The sequence below is a fragment of the Pyrus communis genome, chromosome 7 (assembly GCF_041283825.1).
Source record: "Pyrus communis isolate YQ-2024b chromosome 7, ASM4128382v1, whole genome shotgun sequence".
Lineage (NCBI taxonomy): Eukaryota > Viridiplantae > Streptophyta > Magnoliopsida > Rosales > Rosaceae > Pyrus > Pyrus communis.
Genome location: NC_142571.1, coordinates 28,506,718 through 28,523,995, shown reverse-complemented (window position 1 = coordinate 28,523,995; position 17,278 = coordinate 28,506,718). Strand labels below are relative to the sequence as shown.

The following is a 17,278-nucleotide window of genomic DNA, read 5'->3' as shown; positions in this document are numbered from 1 at the left end:
TTGAGTACGATAGACGTTCCTTACGATCTTCACAAGGCAAAGAACTTGTTGACTTGGGATCAATTTTTTATACAAAAAATGAAAGGAAAAAAAAAAAAAAAAAGACATTATTCGTAATAGGCCAAGGCTGCAGGTCGTGCTCAACCCATGACCAGCACAATAGGTCGTGGGCCTAAACGATCATCTAACCTATCTTTTAGGCTCACCCCGCCCATTTTTTATGAATTAGGCCGGCCGTGCCGTACCTTATTTAAGCGGGCCGTGTCACTGCCGACCGACCCGTTGAACACCTCTACCACGCTACTACCTGAGTGGTGTGACAATCGCAGTAAAAATATCGATGTACTTGAAAAAAAAAGTGGGAGAAGTTCGGAAACTTTGGTCGGTTGAGTTTTAATGGGCTCTAAGAATCGGGCCGAAAACAGATTTGTTGCACATTGATCATCTTTTGGCGGGAGTCCGTTGGCGCCAAATATCCACATTATTTATCAACAAATAACAAATACTAAATAGGGCTGTCGTATTAAAGAAATCTGAGAGCGCAGAGTTGAAGGGAAGAGAGGAATGCAGATCCGGGTGAAGTGCAGCTGCGGAGAGGACTGCCGGGAATGGGCGGTGCTGGAATTGCAAGGGGTGGTGGAAGTTCAGCCGCAATTTCAAGACCGCCTCCACAACCTCCACATTGGCCTCCTCTGCCGCCCTTCCTCGCCGGAAACCTACACGTTTACTATCGGCTATCACGAACTGACGGGAACGAAACTGCCCTTGAAGAAGCCGCTCTTGGTCTTGAAGAAAACGAAGCGCTCCGAAGATGGTTCTGATAACGATGCTTGTGCCGCCGGGGTAGAATTGGAAGTCATCGGAATCATCCGCCACCGGATTCTGTTCAAGACCAGGCCTATGGCCCTCATTTCCAGTACGCTCTTTTATCTTTTTTTACCCTATTACTTTTGGAATTTTGGACTTTGGGGGTAAATTTAATGAAATTCTCACATTGGCCCCTTTTTTTTCTTTTGTTTTGCAAAGAACCCCAACCAGCAGTGAAGAAAAGCGCGCAAGCTCCTTTTGCACCACCTGCCCTGGAAAACTGAAGCAGTTTCAACTCTTCCAGAAAGTGAAGGAATCGAAACAAATGTATTCGAATTTCGAAGAATCGAATGTGTTTATGTATGTGACTCGTTGCAAACAAAAGCTTTCTCATGATGCATCGTTAGATTTTGCTGTGCTTTGTGTGTACTGGTTCTGTTTCTTATTTGTGTTCGAACGAAAGTTGTAACGGTCATATCGACACATAATATTCATACTCTGCAACTTGATTCGTAACAGCCTGATACGATCTATGATCCATAGAGCAGGAAACAATAATTCAACATAGAATTCAAAAAGCCCGATTTCTTTACACAATTGTTACAGAAGCAGAGCATGGCAAGAAAACTGCATATCGGTTGATACATGCCGGTCTAGGCCGGTCTAGGCAGAAGCCGGGCCTGCACGGGCTCTCAACGTTTCAGTTCTCTTGCTTCTCTCCATTACCTCCACCAACCACTCCACGCTTTCTTTAATCCCCATCCTGCAATCAAATGTCGAAGCGCTTAGCTATCGTGTTTTGTAGTTTTACAGCATCTCATTATCTCAGTGCTGAGATTTTTCCAATGTGAAATCTGGTTCATCGGGTGCCAAATTACCCTTTCAAAAGCTCCCCTTCCACATTTGGAGCAAATAAATAATTAACTATCTGCCTATGTCGTGAAGCAATGGAGTCTAGAAAAGTTCCACTTACCCATCGTATGCTGAAACGGCTGCAAACATATAAACCCTTTCATCCAACTTTTTAAGATCCAGATATCGAGCAAGTTCCTCGGCTGATACAGAATCAGCAACATCCTGCAATTGCAAAGACATTTCAACTTAAAACCAGCTTAAATCAACATAATGGATGCCATAACTAAATTACACATTACAAGATTTAAAATAAAAAAACAGATACCATATTAAAAGATAGATGTCGGAGGAATAACACATCGTTATATCAACACATAGAAGGAAATAGTTCCATATGTTAGAAACGAGGATGCACAACAAATTACAACCTGTCTATAGAGATGTCACCCAATAAGAACTTATGCACATAGATCTCTATGTGTGTACATTCTGAACAAAATGTCAAAATTTGTGAAACTTCTGGTTTAGTGAGACATGGAAGCCAAAAATTTCCGATAGATCATTAGGTTGCTTGTGATTTTGTGCGATCAACAATGTAGCCTCTCACCTGCTTGTTGGCCAAAATCAATAGAGGAGCTCCTTGCAAATCCTCATGCCGAAGAACTTTTTCTGGTTTTCAAAAGTAGTAAAATTCAGGGTAGTGCATCATGTTATTTTGTTATTCCTCAACCTTAATAGCTATATTATCATATGATTCGATAATTACAACTGCAGCAGAATATGTTCACAAGATTCAGCAATTGAACACCACCTACCCAATGCAGATTTTGAATCTTCAAAACGTGATGGACAAGTGGCATCAATTACATAGACCACAGCATGTGCTTCTTCATAATATTTCTCCCAGATTGAGCGAAGACCAGGCTGACAGCAAAACAAACAACCCTTTGCTTCAATATTTGTGACTGGCCATCTCAAAAATGAAAATTGATGCTAGAGAAAGCGATTGATTCGCAACGCATGGAGACTACATCGATGTTGGTATGTGATAACAAACTACTGATAGTAATAATACTACTGCTAAACTAGTAATGTTTTCTAAGGGAAAGTAAATCTGAATATTGATGCTAGCAGCTTATGGTTTAGAATAAAGGAGAGAATCTATGTTGAAAGAAAGAATAAGGAAGATGAAATAAGATGAACGGCAATGATGAATTTCAGATACCTGACCCCCTAGGTCCCAGAACACAAGTTTGGTATTTGATGCTTCAATACGACCAATATTAAGTCCTACAGTTGGAACAATTCGATCAGGAGGGAGACCTTCCAAGTTTGAGTAAATTGACTTCAACTTCTCGAGCAAAGTCTACAAAGTAATACCAGATTAAAAATTACATCCGATGTTTCTGAAAACTGGTTAAAATTTTAAAGAATAAAATCCACTAATGGCACCAAAGATAAAAGCATCTCAAAATGGCAACGAAAAGCACAATAACTAAAAGATTACGGGAATGTGTATTACCGTCTTTCCAGCCTTGTCGATTCCAAGAATGAGTACATGAAACTCCGTCTTACTGAACATAAATTTCCAGAATCCATAAAACAATGAAAACATCTCTGCCTAGTGTAATCTCTTTACTATTCTGTCCCTACCAATCTTCAAGTTCAAAAAGAAAATCACTTAATTATATCAAACTTGACCTCCCTCTGGAACCAATAAAACTTGATCTTCCTCACCCCTATGAATTTACCGCCTGAAACAGAATAAAAATGGCCAATCTTGTTACAAATATACATTTCGAAATCTGCATGGAATTTGCATACACTGCCTTAATACATTTTGCAGCTTAACTTTCTCATTGTCCTCATCAATTGAGGTTCTACGATTTCAACTATTTGTCAATTGCAAAATCCCAACTTTCGTAAGTAGTAATCGTCAAAATGCACATAAAACCACCCCTTTCCTCACAATCCATCGTCACATTCTACATCAATCCTTCTTTAGCATCTCAATTCAGTCATGGAATGCTAACAATCACACTAACAGATATTCTAATTCCACTTCTCACATCGCTGCATTCAGCACAAGTCACAGAAATAAAAACTTTTTCAGTTGCAGCACACCAACAAATCCAAATCACGAAACATCGACATCTCATTACATCAAGAACACATTGAAACAGAATGGGATCTCCAATTAACCTCGCGAAACAAGCAAACCCAGAAAGCAATTTGACCCAAAAATTAAGAAAAAATGAAAATTAACACGACCCAATTTCCGTTCAGCACTAAAATTCACAGACAGAACCGGGTTCATGCAATCCAGATCAACCAAAAAACTTCACCTATGCTATGATAATAAACAGATATTCACGGAGAAAGCAAAGTCTCGAATTCTTACAGTTGGAGGGCTGCTGCTGAATGATGTCGTCACTCTCGATGAAGAGCTGCTGCCCTTCTATGTAGCAATCGGGCCCCCAATCAACAGCTTCTTCTTCTTCTCAAGCTGCAAAACTCTCTCCCTCTTTGTATTTTATATTTTTACTTCCCAGATTTGTGATTCTTTCCCCATACAAAAATGTTCATTTGTCCTTTTGCCATCCGCGACTTCATTCCCTGTCTCGCCTCGCCCATTTTGCCCTTGGTCAAGTTTTCGGGTCCATCCTGCCGGTCCATAGTACTCCATGTGTCAAACTCGTTTTTTGTTTTGTTAATATTTCTTCAATTGGCTTAAATACTTTTCACATTTACCCATTATTGTTGCTTAACCACCACAAGATGATCTAGTGGTTGGACACAAATTTCAAGCCCGTATTTCACATACTATGTTTTTAGTTTGATTTATGGCACACGTAAATTACACGATGGGGTTCATAGAAGGCTGAGTTGCCTCTAGAAGTCTTTTTCCGATCTTAGAAAAAATAAATTGTCGTGACGAAGCCACCAGCTGATTTTTTTTTTTTAAGAAAAAACTATTGTTGTTGTTGTTTCCTTAATTATAAAAAATAATAATAAGAAAAAGAACTATTATTGTTGTTTTTATTGTGTCATAAAAATAGTTTTTTTTAATCTAATTGTAAATAAGAAACTCATAAAAAGTTCACATGAGTTTAGAATAGTGTTAGTGTAGAGTTGTATCTAAATTAATTTATTGTTACTTTTCATCCTTGCCCACAACTGCTAAAGAATGCATTGTGATTCAATTTGATTGAAGATGAATTTGAACCACATTATTACTAGTTCATTATGAAATTAATCCTACTTTTCTCCATTTTCAAGTAGATAATATCGTTTATATTTAATTTTAAAATGATTTTTAACCCCACAATGTATGATGAACGGTTAAGATCGTTCATCGTGCAATCAGTTTTTGTTAAATATTATTTATATTTAATTTTAAATTTTAAATATTAAAATAATTTTTTATCGTACGATGTACAATAAACGATCACGATCGTAGGATCTTAGGATTCACAGGAAAATGATCCGGTGAGGATTCTTTTCCTTGTAATTTGTACATACGGTCCGAGATCTGCACACTCTAGAAAGCCCTTTGATGGCTTCAAGCGATATTAAATGATATTTGTCAGGGTAATTTAGTAAACCTGGAAAATCATAAAACCAGGAACGAAAAATTCGATTCACCCTCTTCGAACGAACGTTCATTTTTCTCCCGAGGAAGTAAGAAGGTACCAGAATTTATTTATATTTCCTGCTCTTTTTCGTATTTCTTACTTTTAATTTGATTTTTTTGGCTCAAATTTTCCCGGAAAACGCAGGAAAATGAAGGAAAAGGAAAATTTTCGATCCTTTAACCTACTTACTGTTTAATTGACCGTTTCCATGTTTCCGAAGGTTCATTTTCTTCGTTTTTGATGATTAGGTTGGTTAGGGTTTTAATGCGCTATTGATCCGTGGCTGTACTGGATAATTGTGCTTATTGTGCGATTTAATTTCTAAGAAATTTAATTGAAATTGCCCCCTTTTTTTTCATTTTTAGGTTTTTAGGTTATTGTGTGTGTATATTTCGTTTTCGTTAATGCAGGTTTGATGGCCTAGAATCTGATTGTTTTGGGTTTGTTTGGCTTAACGTTGAGAAATTAACGACGATTTCGAATTTTGTTTCAGAGAATTCGATTCAATTGAGCAGTTGCTTGTTGTTGTGGTGCTTGTGTGGAGATCAGCTGCTTAGCAAAATGAAGTAATTCAATCTGTCGCCTGTTGAATTCTTTATACTTTTCGGGTTTGGTTTGTGTTAAACTCTTAGAAATGTTGCGTTAAGTCATGCTTTAGGAGATGGTTTTGTTTTGTAGAAAGGTGCATACTTTCTGTTTATTATCATATGCTTGATACTGATTTTAGATTTTGCTTATTGAGTGGCAGAGGCCGAGTTAGATGGGACGAGGATAATATAGGAGAAATTGAAGCAAATAAACCTGTGAGACAGAAAATTACTGAGCCAAAGACGCCATACCACCCCATGATGACCGATGATGAGGATGGTATGTTGGGTTCTGTCTTACTTTTCTTTTTGTGCAGGCATGTCAACTGTATATGCATGAACACCGAAGTCTTTATCTTTATTGTATTTTTCTTAAAAACTTCATATGGTAATCTTTGGTTGTAGGTTTTCAACGCTTGTTTCCTGACAAAAAAAAAATTGTGTTTGTCTTACATGTGGAAACTTATCATTTTTTATGGCTCTATAATCTTTTCAGGATCTCTGTCTCCTATACGAGGGAGTGGTACCTTCGACGATTGTGTTGGTGATGCAGATCATGCAGAAGCAATACGAACTGCTTTGAGTGATGTGGCATCATCAAGTAGAAAGAACAAGCTACAATCTACTGGCTGGACATCTTCTGAAGATGAGGCAGAAGCTATGGAACAAGATGATGAAGGTTTTCATTCATATCCTTTTCCTTTTTCTCCTTAAGTTAACCCTTTCGATCGCCATTCGTTACACTTCTCACTATATTTCATTCCAGTCGGCTGATTAGTTTTATATTTTAGTCATCCACTGCTTGTTGATTAGAATATTTATACAACTGGACTGATACATGGATATGATTGAAGTTGCATCAGATGACATTACTTCATGTAAGACACATGAGATTAGATCTCAATGAACATATTTAGGGGTTATTACTGCCTCTAAACTTGCCCTCATTATATTCTGTTAATGGTCGGAACTTTTGTTTCCGATATTGCTTAATCCTTGTCTTGTTCTCATTTTCCCCGTGCCCAGTTCAAAAAGTCCGGCATATTTTCAAATTCTTCTACCCCTCAGTTACATTTATACCATTCATCAACAATTCCTTTACTGACATGTGGCTGACTGTTCTGCCTTTTTGCTGTCGGACTTTGCCAGATTCTGAGAAAAGCAAGAATTTTAGGGAGCTCAGAAGAGCCCATTATGATGAATTCCAGAAAGTAAAAGAACTCAGGCGGAAAGGTTCTTTGCTCGACGATGAAGAAGAGGACGAGGATGTTAACATGGAGAAGGAGAAGAAATGTGGCTCCTCTTCGTTAACTGCCGGTGTCAAAGAAATAGATATCGATGAAGATGGTACCGCATCAACCAAAACCTCTTCCGGACCTCCGGCCAACGGAGCTTAGAAAATCAAGCCAAAGCTGGGACTTTCTTTGATCATTTCACTGACATTTGGATTACAGTTTTTGGGCTATGCTCATCTGATTGTAATTTGTATCTTTCTATTGTGTTTTTCGTTTGTAAATAGTTCAACTTTATTTCCTTATCAAAACAATGTCTGAGAACGAGAGATATTTTGTTTAATGCTGACGTGTCACTGATTGGCAACATCTCACTCACATTTATAGTTCACACTCATCGCTGCTCTCTTATGATTCATTGAGACTCAGAGCAATGGCTTCAGAGCTTGCTTCACAAATATGCAGCCACTTAGCCTCCATCTTCACCAAACCAACCCACCCCCACCCGCCGGTCCTCGACCTTTTGGTCACCGAGCTCTCTTCCACAGCGGCCCGAAAAGGCCGTGTCTTTCTCTACGGGGTGGGCCGAGAGGGCCTAATGCTGAAGGCGCTGTGTATGCGTCTTGCCCACTTAGGGCTCTCGGCCCACATGGTATTCGACATGACCACTCCCCCGATCGCAGTTGCCGATCTACTCATAGCCTCAGCCGGTCCGGGTGGATTTTCTACTGTGGATGCAATTTGCTCCGTGGCCCGATCAAACGGCGGTCGAGTCCTGCTGCTGACGGCGCAGCCGGAGAGTGGATCGTGTGCGAGGCACGCTAGCGTGGTTGGTTACGTGCCAGCACAGACCATGGCGGATGATGGTGGGGATGTGATGAAATCTCGGCCGTTGCTTCCGATGGGGAGCGTGTACGAGGGGGCTTTGTTTGTGTTGTTTGAGATGGTGGTCTATAAGTTGAGTGAGGTTTTGGGTCAGAGCCCTGAGGAAGCTATACGAGCTCGCCACGCCAATCTAGAATGACCGCGATTACCTGTTGAATGTGGGCCCACCATAGACCGTGAGATTAGAGAGATTTTTCATTGTAACCAGTACATGTGATAGTATATCACGTATCATTATATAAATAGTAGGATATGTGTGTTAAAAAGTTAATAATTTCAAAAATAAAATTTTTTATCACTTATATAAAAACACGTAATGCATCATTCGTGTTCTGTCATAATAAAAAATTTCTTGTGAAATTGTTAATTGCGTGCTCCACTTTCTATGCCTCCTCGACTGCGCAAAAGCTTTCGTACTCGCGCTACCCGCCCGGTCGACCCTTTGTTTTCCTTGTTCGACCCTTTGTTTTCCTTGTTGGATATTTGTTGGATGGTTATTTAGGCACTTTCTTGTTTTTGAAAATCTAGATGTTGTTGTGCACTTGAGGTAGGGTTAAATTGGTATTGTTGTGGTTTTAGAAAAAAATAATTTTTATCATGCTATGAAAATAAATAATTGTAAAATAAAGCAACTGTGTGTTTCGTAATTTTTTTTTTCTTGTAAAAGAGCTTTTAACAAAATATTTTAAAAAATAGTGTTTGAGTGTTCGATAAACTTTTATATAAAATTGAGGGTCTCCCCTAGCCCATACTGTCCATTTTTTATTTTGGTTCTTAGAATTTTAAATCATTTAAAGAATTAATTATTTTGTGTAATCCACGTGTTACCATTTAATTGGATTTGTGGGTCTGACATGTGTGCCACATCAACAAACTAATAGAATAGCTGATGAAATCTAAATGGAAAGACGAAATTGATTTGCAATAGTAAAATGTAAATGACGGCATTGATTGAATTTGAAAATGAGAGATTAAAATGATAAGTTTGATCAACTTCATAGATCATTGATGATAAACACCCACAAAACCTAGACATTTTTATTCCAAAACTTACATACAAATATTACCTTCATTCATCATCTTTCGAGTATTCCATAAAAATATCTTTTAGACGATTATTCTTTCTATGCATTAATTGAATAGAGTTATAACGAAACAATCTCGGTACTGTTCATTTTTAACGAAAAATCATATATTTTACTTTTTCCTGATATTATTCACTACACATTTATTTATCATTTTTCATTAAAATTAAAAAAATTTTGAACTTTTCGTTAATTTTCCTTTAATGGAATGGCAGACCACTAATTAATATACTAAATATCTTACTAAAGATTGATTAAGACAGAATGAAATGTACTTGTGTGTCTTTTCAGTTTTGAAAGAGTAGATTGTCGTTACAAACCCACCAACTATTTCTTTTTAAAAATAAATATATAAAATATCTTAGCAAAGAAATATATCCTTCGGATCTCCACACAAAAAAATCTAAAATTTGCTACGATTAATATCTTTGGGAGGTCCAGTGAGTTGGGATATTTGGAAAGTGATAAATTCTGGTGAGCCAAACACATGTCGGTCGACGACAGCTAGTGCCATCCTCCCACAGCTCTTCCAAACTCCCTTCCAAAACCTCCAATTTGAAAATATATATATAGCCAACCTGCAACATACCGACCATCCCCTTCATAATTTTCAACCATCCATTAGCCGGGGGCTATAACCTAGCTACTTCCTCTCCAAACCACCGTAGGTGGCGGCCGAATTAAGATCGGAACTAGTGAGAATGGAGTTGTCCCCGGTTAACATGTCGTGGACGAACGAGAAGCACGTCAAGTTTTTGAACAGCATGGAGGAATCCTTCGTGCGTGCCATGTTTGAGAAGAAGAAGAACAAGGATCACCGTCATCTTCCTCATCTTCCTCGTCTCGACCGCTACTTGCCGGACAGCTCCGACTCAACCCTGGATCTCAAAACCAGCAGCAGAATCACCAAAAACCGTAACTCCTTACAAGGTAATTAATTACATGTTGTTATATTATTAATTAGTTAGGTCGGATCCGTTTTTACTGTACGCATTTTCCTCGTGGTGTATTTGAAGAAGAACAACACGGTTAATTTAAGGGTGTAGTCAAACTAAGATTTTAAAGGATTTTAAAAGTGATAGATTTGATAGGATTTAGGAGAATTTAAGATTCCTACAAAATTTATATGAATTTTAAAGAATTTGAATGGATTTAAGTTTGTAGATTTTAGTAGATTGTGGTGGATTTTCATATAATTTTTTTATTTATAAAAAAAAAAAAAAAAAAAAAAAAAAATCTTTCCCCTTACCCTACTATACTCAATAGCCACTTTATCCCCTCTCTTTTTGGGTTTCCTTTCACACAATTACAACTCTATCTCTTTCTCAATTGATAGATCAACGTAACTTTGGTGAGCTTTTGAACACTACACCACTAACAACCATCACCATCGTCCAAAAACCTAGCTCAAACTGTGTGCAATACTATGAAATGCTTACAAAAAGAGATTCCACCAAAGTATATGGTGGTTACCTGTGTGTGGTTGAGGTTGGTAGAGATTTGAGGATTGCTCAGAAGGAAAAGGATTTGAAATCTTAGGGGGTGAGGTTGGATTCTTTTTAAACTTGGTTATATATACTTCTTACTCTCAAATCCCACAAAATCCACAACTTATTGAAATCCTCCAAAATCTTAATTTTTTTAATACACTTAGATTTGGATGGATTTTAAAATCATTTAAAATCTTTTAATTGACTACACCTAGATTTGAATAGGTTCTAAAATTCTTTAAAATATTTTAATTGACTATATTAAGATTTTAAAGTCTTTTAAAATCCTCTCAAATCCGAGTTTGATTATACTATGTCTTGAGTTTGAATTATTCGAATTTCTCTATGCCTTGTGCTTAACGTCTAAAAGTGTTAATATGTCATTTAGTACTACAATCTAGTGAGATTCCTCTTTATTTATAAGTGAAATGTCTTAGGTTCAATTCTCGCCAGGAATTTGTTAAAAATAATTTGTAAATAATATCGTTTATTAGAAAAAATTGCGTCTAAACAGCACCTAGAAAACCTAGTATACGTAAAATACTGATCAAATATACCTTGAGATATTGTGAGGTGTGGTTTTAGGTTGTTAGCAGTGTTTAAAATATCGATATATGTAAAATATCGATATATGTAGAATATCGACATGAAAATTTAATAAAAAAATATCAATATCAGTTGCCTTTAAAGAAAATTATGAAAATAGACATTGGGTGAGTATATCAACTCATTCAGATTTAGTAAAAATTAGAGAAATTTTTCTAAAAAATAAAAATAATAATAAAAGTTCAAAATCTGCCATGGATCCTAGGAAAATTTATGCAGTGAATCGGTAAATATAGTTGATATTATTGATTTTCCATATCTCGCTAATACAGGATGAAGTTTGGGTTTCATCCCATATTGATAATTGATTTTTCGAATATTTCAACGAAAATATCTATAATTTCGTAGATATTTTAAACATTGAGCACTATTTAGTAGTTATGTGATTTATTTTATTGTATTAATTTTCATTTAGTACTTTTTTTTGGCTAGTGGTAATAAAATGTACTTATTGTGTTATTGATATTCGGTCTAGGTGGCAGAATGGGCGGTAGAAGTGAAAAAAGATCGAGGACGGTATCATCTCAGCCTTCCAAAACATCACAAGATCAGGTTGGCAATTAACCCTATAACACAAAAGTTTAACTGATAAATACCATTTGCTTAATTAATTGCGGGTCCCCACCGCAGGTGGTACCACAGATTGAAATCAGAACGGCTGGTGATAAAGATGAGATAGAGCAACAAAATGTTAATGTACCAGATCAGCTGGCACTGGCTGCACCAATCAACTGATCAGATCAACCGGGCATCCATGGATATGATTAGATCTTGCTAACGTTAATCTTAGCATTAATAATTGAGTAATGATATTCTTACCACAATTCTATATAACATTTCTTTACCATCTTAAGTGGTAGATGAGTTGGACAAGCTATATCATTTAATTTCAATTTTCTTATTAATTAAAATACTTAAATAAGGAAAATTGCAAACTTGAAGATCTCCCTCTAGTGTTGGTAACTTAGTTGGGTATGAACCTTAATCTGATAGACAAATTTGATTTTGACTCCTAATTCGCATGAAAGCTAATAGGCATTACTAAATGAAATAATCAGATGAAATCCTTCCTTTAAACCACAAAAAAAATATTTTGAAAAGAACAAAAAAATTACGAGATGAACAACCATGGAGTACCAATGAAGATTGGAGATAGAAATACTTGAAGGGGAATGAGAATTGGGGCCACGGGGCATGAGTCTGGAGATAGAAATCAATGGTTATTTTGGTATATGAGTAAATTCTATAAAGCTTGACCATAATCATAGAAATCAATAAAAAAAAAACTGGCGTGAAAAGGTAAAGGGAAGGAAGAAGAAGCATAATGGATAGAGGAAGTAAAAATGAGGCTTCTCGTATAACTCAATTATCATTTAATTAACAATCTTTTTATTAATTATTGTTTAACAGTTTGAAATTAAATGCTAATTAATTTAGATGATGTGATTGTCTACATCAGATGTCACCTAAGATGATATACAATTATAGTATAAAAATATGATAAAAATAACATTTTTGTTAATAATTATTTCTAGGGTTTTCTTTTATTTGGCGGGTAAATGATAGCGATGTTTTAATTGATTTTTCAATGAAAGAAGAGAAAAAGGACAATAAGAAATGGATGAAGAAATAGTACCAAGCCTTGATCTTTAATTCCGGGAAAAAGCTTATCTTTTGGGATAGAGTATGATAACTTTGACTTGGACAGATATTTTTGTCATTGGATGTGTTTGTGTGGATTGATCAACACAAAATTATTGAAGGCGCATCCCATAATTCAAATTCTCCTTTTGTGTAGTCACAATCCAGATGTTTCATGAATCATGAATATTAATTATTTTTTTTCTTTAAAAGGGAATCAACTGGTGATTTTGTCATGGAAATTCACTCTTTTGAAGTCGAAGAAAACTCACAAAGGCATTTCAGCCTTCCCTATCCATCATAGTGTGATTCACCAACGTTAAAATCGAACGATCCACCATATGCTAATCCAACCTTAAGAAAGATGAGGTTTTACAATAAGACCAATTAGCAAAATGAGACTTGCTTATGAGCATATACAAAATTCTCCTCCCATTAATATGAAAATCATTCTAAACACGACTCGAATACCGGAGAGTATATTTGTGACTGTGATCGAATGAGCGACTTAGTCCACCAGTTTACCACCTCTAGGCTAACCGTGTGGGCTATTCTAATTGGATTGTCATTGAAAAGAAAGCTATCCCCCTTCTACAGGCCCAAAGGTAAGGAGCCCAATTACCACAAAAACAAAGTATGACCTTGACAACAACGTAGAGTACAAAAAAAGCAACAAAAACGGAAAGAAATCCTCTGCGGATTCATTTCGTGGGGTATTAGAAATTCTTATATTTTAATCGTTCATTATATATCGTACGGTTATTTTTCGGTAAATACTATTTGTGTTTAATTTTAAATGAAAAAATAAAATAATTTCTAACCGCCGATACACGATGAATGACTAAGATGTGAGAATCCTAAAGTGGATCCGGATGACCAACAAGAACAAGCATGTAGAGGATCCCATTTCACTTCAACAACCTCAGAAGAAGTTTAGAAGCCAATCAATCTTAAGATCTCAAACTCCCACATTGTCTCTCTCTCTAACGCCCAAAGCATTTGTCCCAATTCCACAGCACTCTCTGGTCTTTCAAAACCCAAACCAACAAGTAAACAATGGTCCAATTCTTGATCACCTACAAGAATCTGATACTCCAAATCTCACTCTCCCTCACTCTCACCCTCCTCCTCACCTTTCTCAAAATCCCCGTCTTCTTTCTCCGCGGCCTCCACACCTACATCCACCCCGACAACGTCCAGAGTGGCGTCCGCGCCGCCATCCGCCGCCCCGACGGCCCCGATTCCGCTACTGGGCAGCACTCCAAATCCAACCCCGAGCTCAGGAAGCGGTCAAAGTCAAAATCCAACCCCGAGTTCGATGAAAACAATGCTCAGATCTTCCGCCTCAAGCTCGACGAGGCCCACCTCCAAACCCGCCTATATTTCAATGAGTATTCCAATGCCTTCACTTTCTCTTTCGTTGCAATTTCATGTCTTTTGCTTCAGTTGTTGTACTTGAATAACGAATCGGACGATAAAAATTCTGGGTTTTTAGTTAATGGGGTTTTTGTTCCGGTTTTGTTGGGATTTGCCGGTGTTTCTAAGTTGTTGGTTTTGCTTGGTAAAGTTGCGTATGAGAAATCCGCTTCGAGACGGTCCGAGAAGCAATTGAGTGTGATTTTGGGGGCTGTGGGGTTGGTTTTAGGCAATGCGATTTGCTTCACGTTTAGTCCTAAGTTTTTCGATTTCAATTTCGAGTCTATTGATGGGTTCGGGAAGATGTTTATTGCTGTTTTGATGGGATGCTTTTCGGGTTTTCTATTTATTCCGGCAGTGAAGAGTGCGAGGTGTTTTTGGCTTGGAACTGATCAGATTAGGTCTGATTTGGTAATGCTGTCATGTGATTGGTTTGGCAGAGCTGTTCTGTATGTGAATCATATGATGATTGTGTTCACCGTTTTGTTGTGGATTAATCCCTTGGCTGGAATGTTCGTGAACAAGAACATCGATCGCAAGAGTGGAAGTGCGGATATGTTGTTTGGAAATATCGGATTTTCACCTTCGGATTTTGCTAAATTTAGGGTTTGGTGCTTGCTGGCTACGAGTTTAGTACAGATTGTTGCTTTACGCCCAAACATACAAATGTATTTGAACGAGGCATTGCTGTCTTGGTATCAACGGTTGCATGCTAGCAGGGTTCCTGACTTGGATTTCAGTAGGGCTAAGGTGTTTTTGCACAATCACTACTTATGCCTTGTAGTTCTACAATTCCTTGGACCACCCGTTTTGTTGCTCCTCTTTCTTGGATTGTCTCAGATCGATGGTGTCTCTCCGGAAAATTACCCATACATTTGTAGTCTAGCTCCTTGCTCTGCGTTTGTGAAAGAAGTGGCTCTCTTTATGGCTTGGTGGATCCTCTTTGTTTGGACGATTTACAGTTCAGCGACCATTTTTCTTTATCGGCGCTGCATTTTGTACATGACTTGACGACTTTGATCTGCTGATTCAACCTTCAAATTAATCCTTGAGTTGGGACTTTTCACGAATTTTAAGTGAGAGTGTTGTTGTGCTTTGTAACAGAATTTTGATTTACTTGACCAGTGCAATTCTGCCTCCTGGAGGAGGGGGAAGGGAGGATCGAACGCATTATCTGGTATATACTTTGGCCTCCTCTGTTTATTTTGTTGTTACATTGATTCACACTCATTTACTACATGTTAGGGTTCTGCTATTGTATTTTCTTTTGTAAACGTCATAACTCGTGGCAAATTAGATTCAATTTTGAGCGTATAACTGAGTCCCGTACAACTTTGATTAACTGGCTGAGCATGTCCCTGGAAATTGTTTGCGAATATGTTTAGCTTCTCTTTGTATCTGTACTTATACACGTTTTTTTCCATCAAATGATCAACTGCAATTTGAACAAAACTTGGTAAAATCGAAGCGAACGCTAGGCAAGTTATATGTGTTTTGATGAGTTGGTTTCTTGATGCAATGTTTGTGACGAATCCTATGAAACATGTCCGGCTTGTACTTATTAAGCAAGGATGGTTGTTATTATCTTGGAAGTATGTTGTAGCTGTAAATGTATTAAGATTCTATGTATCTTTTGGAAGTTTGCAGGAATGTGATGTTATGGAAAACCATATTACAAACTAAAGTAGGGTAGATTTCCTCCCGGAACATTCTATATTATGACGGAAGTACTGTCATGATCAACTAGCCTAACTCGCATCTCGCATTGTGATAAGTTTCATAAGCGTGGATCTGATATGATGGGCCAAGATGGAGTGTTAGGATGTGAAAGATCCATCACGTTAGTTGCAGTAATGTTAGGGAGACTACATAATTATACCATGTGCTAATACTAAATCCACCAATCATATATCCCATAGACGGTAAATATTTGTGTAAGATCGCGATTTTTGCACTCCATTTTTGTCATTTGCAGTCAAAATTAAATGTTTTACATTGTTTCTGCTGTCCCAAATGACTAGATTTTGTTTATCTTGCTGATCAAAATTATTCTAGAGTTGTTTTCTTGATGTTTCTAGTCCTCGTGTTATGATATGAGTCGAAGACATGATTTCATGCTGTGAACTGGGGATACAAAATAAATTGATTGCCGCAAATGTTTAAATATGATGATGAGTATTGTACGAAAACCACAATTTGTATCACATACATTTATTGAAAAATAATAACTTACACAGCCCGAAAAATGATTTTTGCACATATTTTTGGTAACTTTGCACATCTTGTTCGAAGCCGACATTTGATTTATCTTTGCTCTGTTAAATTTAAAGGTAGGTTAAAAGCAAAAATGCATGTGGAGGAAGAGAAAGGAGATGTAAAAACCATTTTTTTAAGAATAATGTTATTCACACACTCATTGTTACGTCTCACACTTTTGTTGGCTATTGATATTCTGCAATTCATTAGATTCAAAGCGGCATTTTCCTTGATCAAAGCATATCAGCTCGCCATTTTGTTATCCAAAAGTCGGTTGAATTTGGCGGGCCTCCGCCCCATAATGTCGAATGAAATAAGTGGACGGGTTCCCTTTCTACAACCCTTTTAATTGTGTGTGTGTGTGTGTGAGAAGAGAAAATGAATGTGGATAACACTACCCTTTCTTAATACGTAAAGTGACAAATGCGTAATGCATTTTCATTGGTAGGTTGCTTCACAATATTCATTTATCATTTGAAGAAGTTGGGGTTCCATTATAAAACTAATTAGTAATATGCCCAACTATTTATAAGTCTATGCAAGGTTCCTTCTTCCATCAATGTGGGATTCATTTTCAACACGCCTCCTCAGGTGTGACGAATTTTCAAGCCTAGCATGTGGTCATTTAGCTTCGCACGTTGGTGAACTTCCTCTGATACTATAAAAAAGTTAGAATTCCTTCGTAAAATCAATTAGCAATATAAAAAGTAATCCAATTATTTATAAATCCATATAAAATCTCTCCTCCCATCAACAATTTATTTTCAACATCATTATCGTAAC

General features: G+C 37.1%; 6 protein-coding genes across 11 annotated transcripts; 5 read left to right on the top strand and 1 right to left on the bottom strand.

Annotated features, from left to right (window-relative positions):
- Positions 1 to 522: 522 nt before the first annotated feature.
- On the top strand, positions 523 to 1,323 carry LOC137734637 (chromosome transmission fidelity-like protein). The gene is made up of 2 exons (XM_068473888.2): positions 523 to 916; positions 1,027 to 1,323. Exons 1-2 carry the CDS (start codon positions 565 to 567, stop codon positions 1,089 to 1,091), a joined length of 417 nt encoding a protein of 138 aa, XP_068329989.1. The 5' UTR covers positions 523 to 564; the 3' UTR covers positions 1,092 to 1,323.
- On the bottom strand, positions 1,271 to 4,323 carry LOC137734636 (uncharacterized). 2 transcript variants are annotated; one of them, XM_068473887.2, is made up of 7 exons: positions 4,064 to 4,323; positions 3,185 to 3,416; positions 2,888 to 3,028; positions 2,478 to 2,586; positions 2,270 to 2,331; positions 1,781 to 1,884; positions 1,271 to 1,570 (listed from the first exon to the last, which is right to left on the bottom strand). In XM_068473887.2, the coding sequence occupies exons 2-7, from the start codon at positions 3,275 to 3,277 to the stop codon at positions 1,471 to 1,473; spliced, it is 609 nt and encodes a 202-aa protein (XP_068329988.1). In that variant the 5' UTR covers positions 3,278 to 3,416; positions 4,064 to 4,323; the 3' UTR covers positions 1,271 to 1,470. The 2 variants fall into 2 exon arrangements, with proteins under 2 accessions (XP_068329988.1, XP_088553076.1); XM_088696950.1 differs by having other exon boundaries at positions 3,185 to 3,735; positions 4,064 to 4,246.
- An 886-nt stretch (positions 4,324 to 5,209) lies between these two features.
- LOC137734729 (protein phosphatase inhibitor 2) lies at positions 5,210 to 7,483 on the top strand. 4 transcript variants are annotated; one of them, XM_068474000.2, is made up of 5 exons: positions 5,210 to 5,351; positions 5,791 to 5,863; positions 6,046 to 6,164; positions 6,381 to 6,563; positions 7,034 to 7,483. In XM_068474000.2, exons 2-5 carry the CDS (start codon positions 5,859 to 5,861, stop codon positions 7,279 to 7,281), a joined length of 555 nt encoding a protein of 184 aa, XP_068330101.1. In that variant the 5' UTR covers positions 5,210 to 5,351; positions 5,791 to 5,858; the 3' UTR covers positions 7,282 to 7,483. The 4 variants fall into 4 exon arrangements, with proteins under 4 accessions (XP_068330101.1, XP_068330100.1, XP_068330103.1 ...); XM_068473999.2 differs by having other exon boundaries at positions 6,040 to 6,164; XM_068474002.2 differs by lacking the exon at positions 5,210 to 5,351 and adding an exon at positions 5,401 to 5,517.
- A 66-nt stretch (positions 7,484 to 7,549) lies between these two features.
- LOC137734728 (uncharacterized) lies at positions 7,550 to 8,361 on the top strand. Its single transcript, XM_068473998.2, has one exon. It carries the CDS (start codon positions 7,550 to 7,552, stop codon positions 8,138 to 8,140), a length of 591 nt encoding a protein of 196 aa, XP_068330099.1. The 3' UTR covers positions 8,141 to 8,361.
- A 1,123-nt stretch (positions 8,362 to 9,484) lies between these two features.
- Positions 9,485 to 12,127, top strand: LOC137735199 (uncharacterized). Of its 2 annotated transcripts, none has more exons than XM_068474602.2 (3): positions 9,485 to 10,016; positions 11,658 to 11,734; positions 11,825 to 12,127. In XM_068474602.2, exons 1-3 carry the CDS (start codon positions 9,788 to 9,790, stop codon positions 11,915 to 11,917), a joined length of 399 nt encoding a protein of 132 aa, XP_068330703.1. In that variant the 5' UTR covers positions 9,485 to 9,787; the 3' UTR covers positions 11,918 to 12,127. The 2 variants fall into 2 exon arrangements, with proteins under 2 accessions (XP_068330703.1, XP_068330702.1); XM_068474601.2 differs by having other exon boundaries at positions 9,488 to 10,016; positions 11,813 to 12,127.
- A 1,616-nt stretch (positions 12,128 to 13,743) lies between these two features.
- LOC137735030 (transmembrane protein 161AB protein) lies at positions 13,744 to 15,581 on the top strand. Its single transcript, XM_068474389.2, has one exon. The coding sequence runs from the start codon at positions 13,880 to 13,882 to the stop codon at positions 15,248 to 15,250; it is 1,371 nt and encodes a 456-aa protein (XP_068330490.2). The 5' UTR covers positions 13,744 to 13,879; the 3' UTR covers positions 15,251 to 15,581.
- Positions 15,582 to 17,278: the final 1,697 nt, after the last annotated feature.